Here is a 12,939-nt window from a genome sequence, read left to right as displayed (position 1 = left end):
CGATGACTTCAGGATCCTCTCCAGATCATACGTTCTGGATGGTAGTTTCCTGACTGCATTACACGCTGCAGGAGAAAAATATCCCAACTTCCTCCGAGAACACTCTGTCACTTGGGCCTGTCTGGCATCTCTCATCCTTCAGGGGTTTCTGAGGTCAGGTTTGCTCCTAGTGACTATGAGAATGTAATTCCTTTTCTCCCTCACCTCCTCTACTCACAACTCCATATTAAATGTGGAGGGTAAACAAAAGATGTATTCCTTAGTTTTACTTTTCTCTGTGGTTCTACGAGGACAAGAGGAGCCATGGGCTAATGTTTACAGTGACTTTTGTCTTTTCCTGTGAATTAAGAATATTTTGATACAATTTCAAATTCATAAAGAAGGGCAGTAACTCACATATAATCTTTACCCAAATATAACCATTGATTACATTTGGCTCCATTTCTTTCTCCTTCTGTTTTTTCTTATTTCTCCTCCTCCTTCTCCTCTTTCTGTCTTCCTCCCTCTCCATACCTTCATGAGTCTAATAATTTAGTTTCTTCTCTCTGTTTGCGAGGGTTTCCATCAGTGTCTAATTCTCTGCTACTACTTAGTTAGCTGAGAATGAACAGGAAAGCTCTCAACTACACAAACCCAGTGGCTGTCAATCTTGACTGCATATTAGCATCACCTGATGATGAGGTACCACCCAGGCATTTGTAGATTATGGAATTCTCGAGGCATTTCTCCATTCTCATCTATGAATCGCTTTGCTCATTGTTCATGTCATCTAAGAGGAACTCCTACTCTGGATATCCAAAGGTGTTTAGAGGGATCTTAATCCCCTAGAAACCAGAACTATAGTCTCAGCAAACTCTGTGTCACTACTCCAGAGGCCTAGCGTTGAACAATATGCTATTACGACTGAGGACCCCTGAATTAGAAGTTCAAATGTTCTTCACTAGCCTACTTCCTGGATGGAACAGAAATCACATTCTAATACCACACATTTAAGCCACAGCACAGGCATTGACCAGTCAAAATGAACATCAGTGGAAATAAATCCTGGAAGACCCCTGATTTCCTGTAGTTAGAATTTTAGTTGCTAGATTGTGAGACTATGTGGGGATCTCAGAGAAGGGGCACATTTAGAGGCCTTAGAAAGTGGCTATTACCGAACATTCCTCAATAAATAAATAGCAAAGAAAGACAAGTTCTTCCCATGCAAAATAGCAAATGCAGAAGGAATAAGGATATACAAAATCACTGTTTAACAAAATTCAGAGTAATAATTGATTCAGCAGGAATCATCAATGGATACCAAAACTAACAAATGGGATAGCTGCATAGCTTCAAAGTATTTTCTCACAATATATTTATTAATTATGCTGAGAAAATATAGTAGCTTTAGAAACCTGGAAGACACCACCTCAACCAAGTAATCCCACAGAAACTTAGCAATGATGGACAGATGGACACTGTGTGGCTCCTGATAGGGAAGACTGAGATGGGCTCAACATCATGCCTGTGTTATTTCCGTCAAAAGTGCATAACCTCGGTGCAATCATGAGGACATATTAGGTAACCCCCAAGTATGAGGGATATTCTACAAATAACTGACCGGTAATCTTCAAATGTCAAAATCATGAAAAAAAAAAGAAACTAAGGAATAGTTCCATAATAGAGGAGAGTAAAAAAACAAGCAAAATAAAACAATGAAACAATTAAATGCAACACGCAATTGTGCTCCTGGACTAATTTCTTTTGTGTTGCTGTTGTTGTTTGTGCTTCCTATATAGGACATTATTGGTGCAATTGGTGAAATGTGACTGGGGTCTGTGCATTCTATGGTGGTGTTTTATACATGTTAGTTTCCTGGTTTGGATGGTTATGTTGTAGTTATGTGAGAATATGTTCTTGTCTTTTTAGGAAATACACACTAAAGTATTTTTGTGATAATGAAGCATATTGTATACAAACTGTCAAATGTTTGTGAGATAGACAGGGGAAAGGAAGAGAGAAAAAGAGAGAAAAGTGATAAAGTAAATATAGTGAACAATTTGTAATTTACAGGTGATAACTGGGAAATATGGATAAAGAGAATACTGGGATTTGTTACCGTACTTGCAATTTTTCTCCAAATTTAAGCTTATTCGAAAATGAAATATTAATTAAAGCAAAGAAACCAGTACAGGATTGATACAAAAACATAATAAAAAAAGGAGAACGTAGGAAAAACAGAAACAAGGCAGAGAAAGAGTAACCTGGAAAAAAATTAGAAAACTGTTGTTTCTAAACAAACCTGCATGTTTTCCCAAGCAGGAGTTCTTGACCAATTTTTATTCTCAGCACAGAACTTTCCATCTCCAGGCTATAGTATACCCCTGGACCCTTGGACTAATTTCAGCTGTCAAGCTGTCTGGCATAACAAGTAGTAACATCCAAGGCTTAAGGCTGCAAAATACCTAAATAGGATTTTATAGATAATTATTTAAATAACCACAAGATGGTGGAATTCAAATTATATATATATGTATTTATAAATTTTAAATATATATAAATATATATTTATAAATTATATATTATATATATTCTTTTTTAGCTACATGTTGTGAGACAGATGTTTTAGAGGAATGAGGAGTTTTAATCTGGATGATTGGTAAGAAAATAGTAGCCATTATCTAAAAAGTGAAACAGTATCAGAGAGATGGTTTAAGATGAAAAATTAAAGCTTCTGAGTAGACCTCTGGGAAGCCAGAATTTATCTCAGTACCAACAAAAATGTTTTTAAAATAAATACTGCCCAAAAATTTAATGGGCAGCCTTTTGAGGATGTATAAATCACATGCTGATGAGACTGGAAATATATGGTGTGGACGAAACTGTTTTATGGGTGGAAATTTTAAACTACATATACCCTAAACTCTGTTCCTATTCTGGTGTACTTTTATCTGGGCATATGTTGGGGGAAAGTTTCTGTTGCATCTTATAACACACACTGTCCTCTATATTATCAATTTTCCCTCTGACTAATCATCTATTTAAATCATCTAATAAAAGACTAAATTTCTCTCAAGTTGAAATTAGAAATACGTATCTTCATACAGGTCACAGGAATTGTTGTAATCATAAGTTATAATCTGCCAGGAAGAAAAATATAATGTCCAGTCTAATCTGAAATTAGAATAGCTTGTATTACTCTTGTAATTATCACACCGTAAAAATCTAATATTGGGTGAAAATAATCCCCTGGAATTTTTTAAGCATCTTTTCCTCAAATAAATCAATCCTCAGCTGGATTACAATCCCCTTTTCTGAGGTTTTCCACTGCCTAATGTGATCTAGAAAACCCTCAAGCCATGGGAAAATCACTGCTTACTCTCCAACCACAGTACCATTACTATCTTGCTCATAACCCCATATGCCAAATCACCATCCACAATATAATCCTGTGGGGTAACTCACTATCCTAAGGGCCCTCATCCACACACTCTTCTGCACAACCCCAGTCTAACTCCATCCCACACCTTCTCTTAAACCCCTCCACAATAAAAGACCTTTAGAAAGCAACAAACTCTCTCAAAGTTTCTACCATCTCTTTGCAATAAGTGGAGGTAGACTGACATCTTCCCTGCTCCCCTTTCCAATTTCTCTTCTTCTCTCAAACCCCAGCTCCTTTGAAAAGTTTGTACTAAGAACTTTACTACCCTCCACAGCTGCTTGTTGCTGTCATCCAACATCCTCTGCAAGTCACACCAGTCATCCATTGATGACTACAACCGTCTCTTCTACCACCACTCCTCCTGTGTCTTTTTGGAAATATCGATATTCACAGAGTGGTTCTGTCCAGCATACCAGCCTCTCAGTTTCTTGAACTCAGTCTTTTATTGTACTAACTTCCCTTCTTTCCCAGGCCAGATTCCATGGGCCAGAACTATAACTGCTTCCTTACAAACATCCTTACCTTTATTAACCCTCTCTCTCTTTCTGTCATATTTGCATAGTAATATCTCAGTTCTGGCCAAATTTTCTATCTACATTTCTTTCCTTCAGTTGTACCCATGTAACTGACTGTTTCAGAAGAAGCAGCACTCATGCGTGTTTGCAACAAACTGGCATACAACACAGCTTTCAATCCTTGTGTAGGTAGGTCCCTTGTCTTTTAATGTTTCTTCTTTCCAGGATGGCTATTTCACCTCCTTTCTTAAGCTTCCAACAACCACCTCCCTACATCTCTGATTCACAGCTGATGGCATCATCATATGCTTCATAGAAGAAATAAATCATTAAGCAAGTAGTTGTTTTATGAATCTGGGTGCTCCAATGTTGGCTGTCTATATACTTAAGATAGTTAAGTCTTCTTCTTGGCCAGTAATGGTCTTTCCTTTCCGTATTTGGCACTTCTCTAAGGACCTCTTATAAGGCAGGTCTGGTGGTAACTAATTTCCTTAGCATTTGCTTGTCTGAAAAGGAACTTATTTATCCTTTGTATACGAAGCTTAGTTTTGCTGGATATGAAATCCTTGGTTGGAATTTCTTCTCTTTAAGAATACTTGACCATAGGCCCCCAATCTCTTCTGGTTGGTAGGGTTTCTGCTGAAATGTCTGTTCTTAGCATGATTGAGTTCCCTTTGTAGATTACCTGTCCCTTCTCTCTAGCTGCATTTAACATTTTTTCTTACATTTCAACCTTGGAGAATCTGATGATTATGTGTCTTTGGAATGGTTGTCTTGTATAATATCTCACAGGGTTCTCTGCATTTCCTGAATTTGAATGTTGACCTGTCTAGTGAGGTTGGGGAAATTTTCATGGACAATATTCTCAATATGTTTTCCAAGTTGCTTGCTTTTACTCCTTCTCTTCCAGGCACACCAATGAGTCATAGATTTCGTATTTGACATAATCCCATAATTCTTGGAGGTTTTGTTCATTCTTCTTTATTGTTTTTCCTTTTTATCTGACTATTTTGGCAATCCATTCTTCAAGCTCTGAGACTCTTTCCTCAGCTTGGTCAATTCTGCTATTAGTACTTGTGATGGTATCTGCAATTCTCGAAGCGAGTTTTTCAGCTCTATCAGATCAGTTTAGTTCTTGCTTTAAATGGCCATTTTGTCTTTTGTCTCCTGTATTGTTTCACTGGATTCCTTAGATTCCTTGGATTAGGTTTTGACTTCTTCCTGGATATTGATGACCTTCATTACTATTCATATTCCAAATTCTATTTCTGACATTTCAGCCATTTCAGCCTAGTGAAAAACCATTACTGAGGAACTAGTACAGTTATTTGCAGGTAAGAAGACACTCTGGCTTTTTGAGTTGCCAGACATCTTGCACTGGTTCTTTCTCATCTGTGTGGGCTGATGTTTCTTCAATCTTTGAAGGCGCTCTACTTTGATGGTTTTTTGTTTGTTTGCTTGCTTTTATTTTCTTTGATGCCCTTGGGGGTTTGATTGTGGTATAACATGGTTTCAGTTCACTGGGGTTGTTTCTGGAAGATTTTTGGGTCCCAAGGCTCAGCTCAGCACACCTGAGCCGTGTACTCTAACTCTAGGGAGCTGGTTCCAGGACCCCAGCTTTCTCCTCTGGCCCCTCAAGGCTAGGAACCCACTGTGCTGAGGGGCCGAGGTATTCCTGGTCCACTAGCCACAACACTCCGATGGGTTATGTTGGCAGCCGTGGCAGCACAGCAGGATGCGTGCATGTTGGCTGGGACAGGCAGGTACTGGCAGAAGCGGGACTGTGACATTCCTGCACAGGCTCACGCCAGCAGTGAGTCACAGGTGGAGACAGGGTTGTCGATGTGTGTGCTTGCACTGGCACCTGTGGCAGGGGTTGCTGGCCTCTGTGTGCATGATTACACTGGAGGCCATGGCAAAGTGAAGGGGAGGTGTGGGTAGCCAGTGTCCATGCACACATTCATGCTGTCAGTGGAGTCCTGAAATCTTATCCTTATGTAATTGTTTACCTATTTATTGTTAGCCTACCCTAATAGAATGTATTTTCTCCAAGGACAAGACTCTCTTGGCCACCACTGCTCGGCTTGGACAAGACTCTCTTGGCCACAGGTCAGTGTCTGGTGCAGAGGAGGAGCTGACTTCTTTAAGCTCTCAGAAATATTTTTAAACAGAGCTGGGGACCATGTGGTAGAAAGATCAATAGACTATGAATTGCCATAATACATTCGCAAATTGCTTAATCATTTAATCACTATGAACCTTACTTTCCACAGCAGTAAAATTAAGTAGTTTTGTAAAGTCATCTATAATATTCCCTATGGTTGTAAAATTATACAATTTTATAAACAGGGTGAGATTGAGTAATGGATGAATAATAATTTGAATATTAAAAATTGAATGTTAAATATAATACATTGAAAAATACCAAGATGTTATATCTTAATATTATTCTACTTCAAATGTGAATTATTTTTATAGATTATAAAATGTTTATAACTTATTTCAACAAATATTTCAATATTAATATCATATTTTGACAAAACATAAGTGAGTATAAATAGAACCGTGTGCAGACAAGTTGAGGGACAATTAGCATCCTGTGTATACCTCAGCTGAGGCTGGACACAGTTGGCTTTGGAAAAACACTGTGAAATTCAACATCTCACTGCCAGAACAGGAGACAAGCCAAGGTCTCTCTAAGCAATAATGATCACATTTATTCTGTGGATCACCATCAAATAACAGTGTTCCTAGAAGAACATTATGGCCGGGCACAGTGCAGTGTAATCGTACAGGATTATTCACCTGTAATCCCAGCACTTTGGGAGGCCGTGTGCGGATCACAAGGTCAGGAGTTCGAGACCAGCCTGACCAACATGGTGAAATCCCGTCTCTAGTAAAAATACAAAAATTAGCCACGCCTGTAATCCCAGCTACTCAGGAGGCCAAGGCAAGAGAATTGCTTGAACCCAGGAGGCAGAGGTTGCAGTGAGCCGAGATTGCACCTCTGCACTCCAGCCTGGGCGACAGAGCAAGGCTCTGTTTCAAAAAGGAAAGAAAGAAAGAAAGAACATGATGAAACACTATGTTTAATTTAATCACACAAACCAAAGAAAATTTTACTTGTATATTGCCACATAAAATAATGGTCAACCACACTCATACATTCAATATGCACTCTACTGACTGTTTCAAAATCTTTCTTGCCTGTTATTTGTTCATACATTTTGTGCTGAGCCAGAGCTTCTACAAGGCAACAAATGAATAGCAGCAAACATAAGAGGCTTAAGAAAAAAAAATGGAAAAATATCATAAAATTGGGATAACTGTATCCATGAACTATTTTATAAAGTGAGGAAAGATGAGCATTATTTAATTTAGCAGTGAAACACTTTGTTCAAGTTCAAATAAAAGCCCATTTTACCCACAATCACAGTTTGAGACACACTAGAGACACCTCTGGAGGAGATAGCTTTCCTTCACAAAGCTTCAGTTTGAAAAAAGGACTCACAGCAGCCTTATTACAAAGCACCAGGTGATACAGACAGGAGGCGGAAATGCTGGGTAGAAGAGGGTGGTTCCCCGGAAAAGGCCCCACCCTCAAGTCTGAAGACTCAAGGCTCTAAGTGAGGACAGGCAATTCTGTTTTGCCGCCATCCTGCCCACATATAAACCCTAGACCTTAGTGGGCACATGCAAGCAAGCTGCTGAATGTTGGAACCAGTAGAACAGCAATGACAGAACAAGAGGTAGAGAAAGAGAGAAGAAAAAGGAGGTGGGGATACCTAGAGGAGTTCAGCTGGGGGCAGTTGGAGGAGAGTCTTTCTCCCACTGCTGGGTGGCCCAACTCAGGGGAAGACCACCTTCCCACTCCATCCCCCTTCTCTGGCTCCCCATTCATCTCATGAGATGCTATGCCACAGAGTTTTCCCTTATGTCTGGGAAAATTCCATAAAAACCAAATCCAATCAGGTGAAAAGATCCCTGGACTTGTATTCAGCAGACTGAGAGTCAACATTCAACTCTGCTTTTAGGAGTCCTCTGACTGTGGGAAGTCACTGGCTAGAGATAATCTTATTTATCTCTTGTGGTCACAGCACCCCTTCTGCATCTCTTATTTCTTGTTTCTTTTTAGCAGAGTACCTAGCTCTCCAGAAAACCTAGATTCCCATATATTTGAAGGGGTTCTTAGTTCTCTTCACACCACAACTCCTATCCTCTATTCCTAGTGTTGTATTAAAATTAAGTAATTACGTGCCACTGTTGACTGACTGAAATGGAGAATAGTTTCATCTCCACCACTCAATAAAATCTTGCACTCATCCTTCAAGCCCACGTGTGATCTGATTCTTCCAATACACTGGGCAAGGACTTGAGATGCAGAAGGTTGTCACACTGGCCCCTGCACTTGTAATAAGGCAGAGGATCCACTAAGCTGATTAATACACAAGACATCTGCAGACAGCATATCTAAAAGAGCTTAGTAAGACACGTTCACTTGGGCTTCAGGAGTCTCAGACACTCACCCCTAGACACTGCCCTGGGGCTGGAGCCCTGAAGCGCTCATGCTGGTCTCCACACCTGCCCGTCTGCATGCTCCCCCTATAGGGGGTTGAGCTGTGGGGTGACCAAGCACGCCACACCCTTGTCACATGTCCTGCGGGGGGAATCAGGGAACTCTCCTGTTTCACCAGCACTAAAGAGAAACTTCTCTGCTTCCAGAAGATCCAAGGGGAAGAAAAAGGAAGAAAAAAAAAAAAAAAGGCTGAAATAGACATCAGAACACTCAGGGAATTATAGAATAACAATAATAAATAATAATAAACCTTTGTGCAGCATTTTACAGACTGAAAATGCATTTCCATGTACTTTATTGTAGTTCAGATGTTTACCTCATCCTCCAGATGTGGGAATTGAGGCAAGAAAGGAAAAAAAGTGTCCACCTGAAGCAACAGCCCCCACAGGAGGTGCTCTTAGCGCAAGTCCAGTGGAGTCTACTGCACGTATTGGGATCTGGCATCTGAGCCAGCTGAACTCAGGACTCAGAAGTAGCAAGCTGCTGGCCGGGCGCAGAGGCTCATGCCTATAATCCCAGCACTTTGGGAAGCCAAGGCAGGCAGATCACCTGAGGTCAGGAGTTCGAGATCAGCCTGACCTACATGGTGAAACCCCCGTCTCTACTAAAATTACAAAAATTAACTGGATGTGTGGCGCATGCCTGTAATCCCAGCTACTCGGGAGGCTGAGGTAGGAGAAGCGCTTGAACCTTGGAGGTAGATGTTACAGCAAGCTGAGATGGTGCCACTGCACTCCAGCCTGAGTGACAGCAAAACTCTGTATCAAAAAAAAAAAGTAGGAAGCTGCTAATTTGCTTTTACCTCTTCTATCTCCACACAGGCAGTCCATCCCTGCCCATTGGTGGCCTCTTCACTCTTTTCCTTATATCCAGGCACGAAGCTGCCTGTGTTCTTTTATCCTAACTTGTGGAGATACAATTCGTTCCATACCTTCAGCTCCCTTTCCAGAATGTCTGTTTACTTCCAAGACCAGGTACTGTCCTGTGCTTTAAAATGTATTCTTTAATCCGTTTTCTCTGTTTCAATCCATCAACACTGACATATAATTACTTAATTTTAATACAAAACTAGGAATAGAGGATAGAAGTTGTGGTGGGAAGAGAACTAAGAACTCCTTCAAATGCATGGGAATCTAGGTTTTCTGGAGAGCTAGGTACCCTGCTAAAAAGAAATAGGGAAGAAATAAGAGATGAGGAAGGGGGGGCTGTGACCACAAGAGAGAAGATTATCTCTAGCCAGTGACTTTTCCAGTCAGAGGATGCCTAAAAGCAGAGTTGAATGTTGACTCTTAGTCTGCTGAATACAAATCCAGGGATCTTTTCACTTGATTGGACTTGGTTTTTATGGAATTTTCCCAGACATAAGGGAAAACTCTGTGGCATAGCATTTAATAATTCTGGCTCTGCCATCAGATGGCAAGTGTTCAAATCCCACCTCTGCTACTTACGAACTTGCCATCTTAAGCTAATTATTTAACTTATGTAAGCTTCAATTTCCCCATTTATAAGATGGAAATAAAATAGTATTTCTTTATATTTCTAATAGTATTGTTTTGCACATTTACTTCAATAACACATGTAATACATTTAGTACAATGCCACCAAATAATGTAAATGATAGCTATGAAGCTGACGTCTGCCTAAGACATCATTCCCCATACGATGTGATTAATTCCCTACACAACCACAAATGACAAGCTCAAAAATAAAGAAAATGTGGTACATATACACTGTGGAATACTAAGCCATAAAAAGGATGCAATCATGTCCTTTGCAGAAACGTGGATGAAGCTGGTGGCAATAATTCTAAGCAAATTAATGCAGGAACAGAAAAGCAAATGCCACATGTTCTCACTTATAAGTGGGAGCTAAGCATTAGCTAGTCATGGACCTAAAGATGGCAACAACAGACAATGGGGACTGCTAGAGTGGGGAGGGAAGAAGGGAGATGAGATTTGGAAAACTGTTGGGTACTATGCTTACTACTTGTATGGTGGGATCAGTCATACACCAAACCTCAGCATCACATGATATACAAAGTTAACAAGTCTGCACATGCACACCCTGAATCTAAAATGAAATTGAAATTATATATATATATATATATATATATATATATATTTTTTTTTTTTTTTTTTTTTTTGAGACAGAGTCTCGCTCTGTCGCCCAGGCTGGAGTGCAGTGGCCGGATCTCAGCTCACTGCAAGCTCCGCCTCCTGGGTTCACGCCATTCTCCTGCCTCAGCCTCCCAAGTAGCTGGGACTACAGGCGCCCGCCCCCACGCCCAGCTAGTTTTTTTGTATTTTTTTTTTTAATTAGAGACGGGGTTTCACCGTGTTAGCCAGGATGGTCTCGATCTCCTGACCTCGTGATCCGCCCGTCTCGACCTCCCAAAGTGCTGGGATTATAGGCTTGAGCCACTGCGCCCAGCCAAATTGAAATTATATTTTTAAATAAATGAATACAAATTAAAAAAAACAAAGACTTGGAAAAAATGGAGAGTACTACCTTTAAATGCATAGCTCATATTATAATCCCATTAAATGGAAAACATCGTGTAATGGGGAAAAAAAAATCCCATTCTTCTCTGGGCTGCCATGACAGAAGAGTAACAGGTAGTAGTAAAGAGGTTATTCAAAAACAGTGGAGCTGTCCCTTCAGTCTATCCTTTACACAACATATGGGGCAGGTCCTAGAGGCCAAGGCAGCCTGGGTCCCAGACAAGCTCTGTAGTCTGCCCTCTCCTGAAAACCGGGTATCTCCCGCCATCATGAGGAAGAGGCTTTCATTCCCTTCTCCTAATCTCCCAACATTTGCTTTAAGGATTTCTTCAATTTGGCCATCTTTGTATCCTTACCTAAAGTTCTTAGATTACATGGAGATTGTGTTCTGAAAGTTGATTTATAGGTAATATGCTTCCTACTTAGAAAGCATGTTGGTTAGGTTCCTGAGCTAGCCCACGAAATACTGTCTAACTCACACAGCAGAAATTAAAGAAAGTACGTCATTGTTCGGAATTGGTTTTCCTCATTTTTTTTTAAAGCAATGATGTCCTTTCTTCAAATAAAATCTTATGCAAAAATACAGAAGAGAAAACACAAAAAAACAAAGCAACTCTGATACAACTGGGAAGGAAGAGTTTGACCTTCCCTCACCCTAAAGCAGCTTTTAGGAACCCCAAGGGTTCTTCCTCAGGGGAAGTTTGAAATTATAATGCTATTTACAGGCGGGCAGATCTCATTGCAATCATTTCTCCAACACTTAACCTGATAAACAGTAACAGACCAGTTGTTTAATCCTCTGAACAACAGTTTTGTTTTTCTATTTCACATGTCTATAGAATTAAAAGGCTTAGCACAGGGTCTTTAGTAGATTAAATTTAGTAGATTAAATCTTTAGTAGATTTAAGAAAATGCCCTTTTATTCAAATAACTAATTGTGATCTTGTTGGGACTCCCCTCTGGAAAGGAAGAAGAAGAAAGTCAGGACCTAAGAGAGAGAAAAATGGACTAATTAACAGACAGATATAGCTCAGACATCCTTTCTCTGAGAACGCAGTAAGAAAGGATGGATTCTTATCTTACAGAGAAAATGATCATAATTCTTATTCTCTGTTTCTTGTCTAGTATGCTTTCCTAAAATATTCAGTGGTTCCACCTTATCTCAACTGCATTCTAAAATAAGAGAAAGATAACAGTCTATATTGGACAGAGTATTGGAAGCAGCAGTGAGGGAGGGCTTGAACTCCAGATCAGTTTGAAGACTAGCTGAAATAGGGAAGAGGCAAAAGCACCTCTCCCTGAGACGCGTCCACCAATGCCATGTCACTCGACCTCTTCCCAGTTTATCACTGCCATGGCAACAACCAGAAGTTACAACCCTTTCCATGGCAACGACCTGGAAGTTGCCACGTCTTTTCTAGAAATTTCTGAATGACCTGCCCCTTAATTTACATGTAATTAAAAGTAGGTATAAATGAGGCTGCAGAACTGCCTCTGAGCTGCTACTCTGGGTACACTGCCTACAGATAGCCCTGTTCCACAAGAAGCAATGCCTCTGCTGCTGCTATACACTGCCACTTCAGTAAAAGTTCCTGTTCAGCACCACCTACTTGCCCTTGAATTATTTCCTGGGCAAAGCCAAGAACCCTCTCTGGCTGAGCCCCAATCTGTGGGCTTGCTTGTCCTGCATCAGCACTCCACTTCTGCCTGATGTCAGCATATGGAGGTGAAATTTATCAGTAAGTGACCACTAAGGAGCAATTAACCTCCCAGGGGAAGATTTAGAACCACAAGGTCTGTCAATTCTCCCTCTAATGCCACCTCTATGTCCAAACACATGCACCCTGAAGAGGCTCTTTGCATAGCTTACCCTCAAAAATTTGGGTTTTCCTTTGATTGAGAAAGATTATAATTTTCTTTTTATAG

The 12,939-nt window shown here is 40.3% G+C and overlaps 1 protein-coding gene across 3 annotated transcripts in view; it reads right to left on the bottom strand.

The window, feature by feature from the left end:
* The window catches only part of MGAM2 (maltase-glucoamylase 2 (putative)), a 139,410-nt gene that overhangs the window by 8,690 nt on the left and 117,781 nt on the right, over nucleotides 1–12,939 (bottom strand). The window contains exon 48 of one of the 3 annotated variants that reach the window (XM_077997579.1): nucleotides 8,844–9,270. The exons of the other annotated variants lie outside the window; for them this stretch is intronic. Coding sequence (XP_077853705.1) covers nucleotides 9,217–9,270 — 54 coding nt within the window. The 3' untranslated portion in view covers nucleotides 8,844–9,216. Of the gene's footprint in view, nucleotides 1–8,843; nucleotides 9,271–12,939 lie in introns of those variants that run through there. 3 annotated transcript variants of the gene reach the window in all.

Source organism: Macaca mulatta, chromosome 3 (assembly GCF_049350105.2).
Source record: "Macaca mulatta isolate MMU2019108-1 chromosome 3, T2T-MMU8v2.0, whole genome shotgun sequence".
Classification (NCBI taxonomy): domain Eukaryota; kingdom Metazoa; phylum Chordata; class Mammalia; order Primates; family Cercopithecidae; genus Macaca; species Macaca mulatta.
This window is presented reverse-complemented; position numbering and strand designations above follow the sequence as displayed.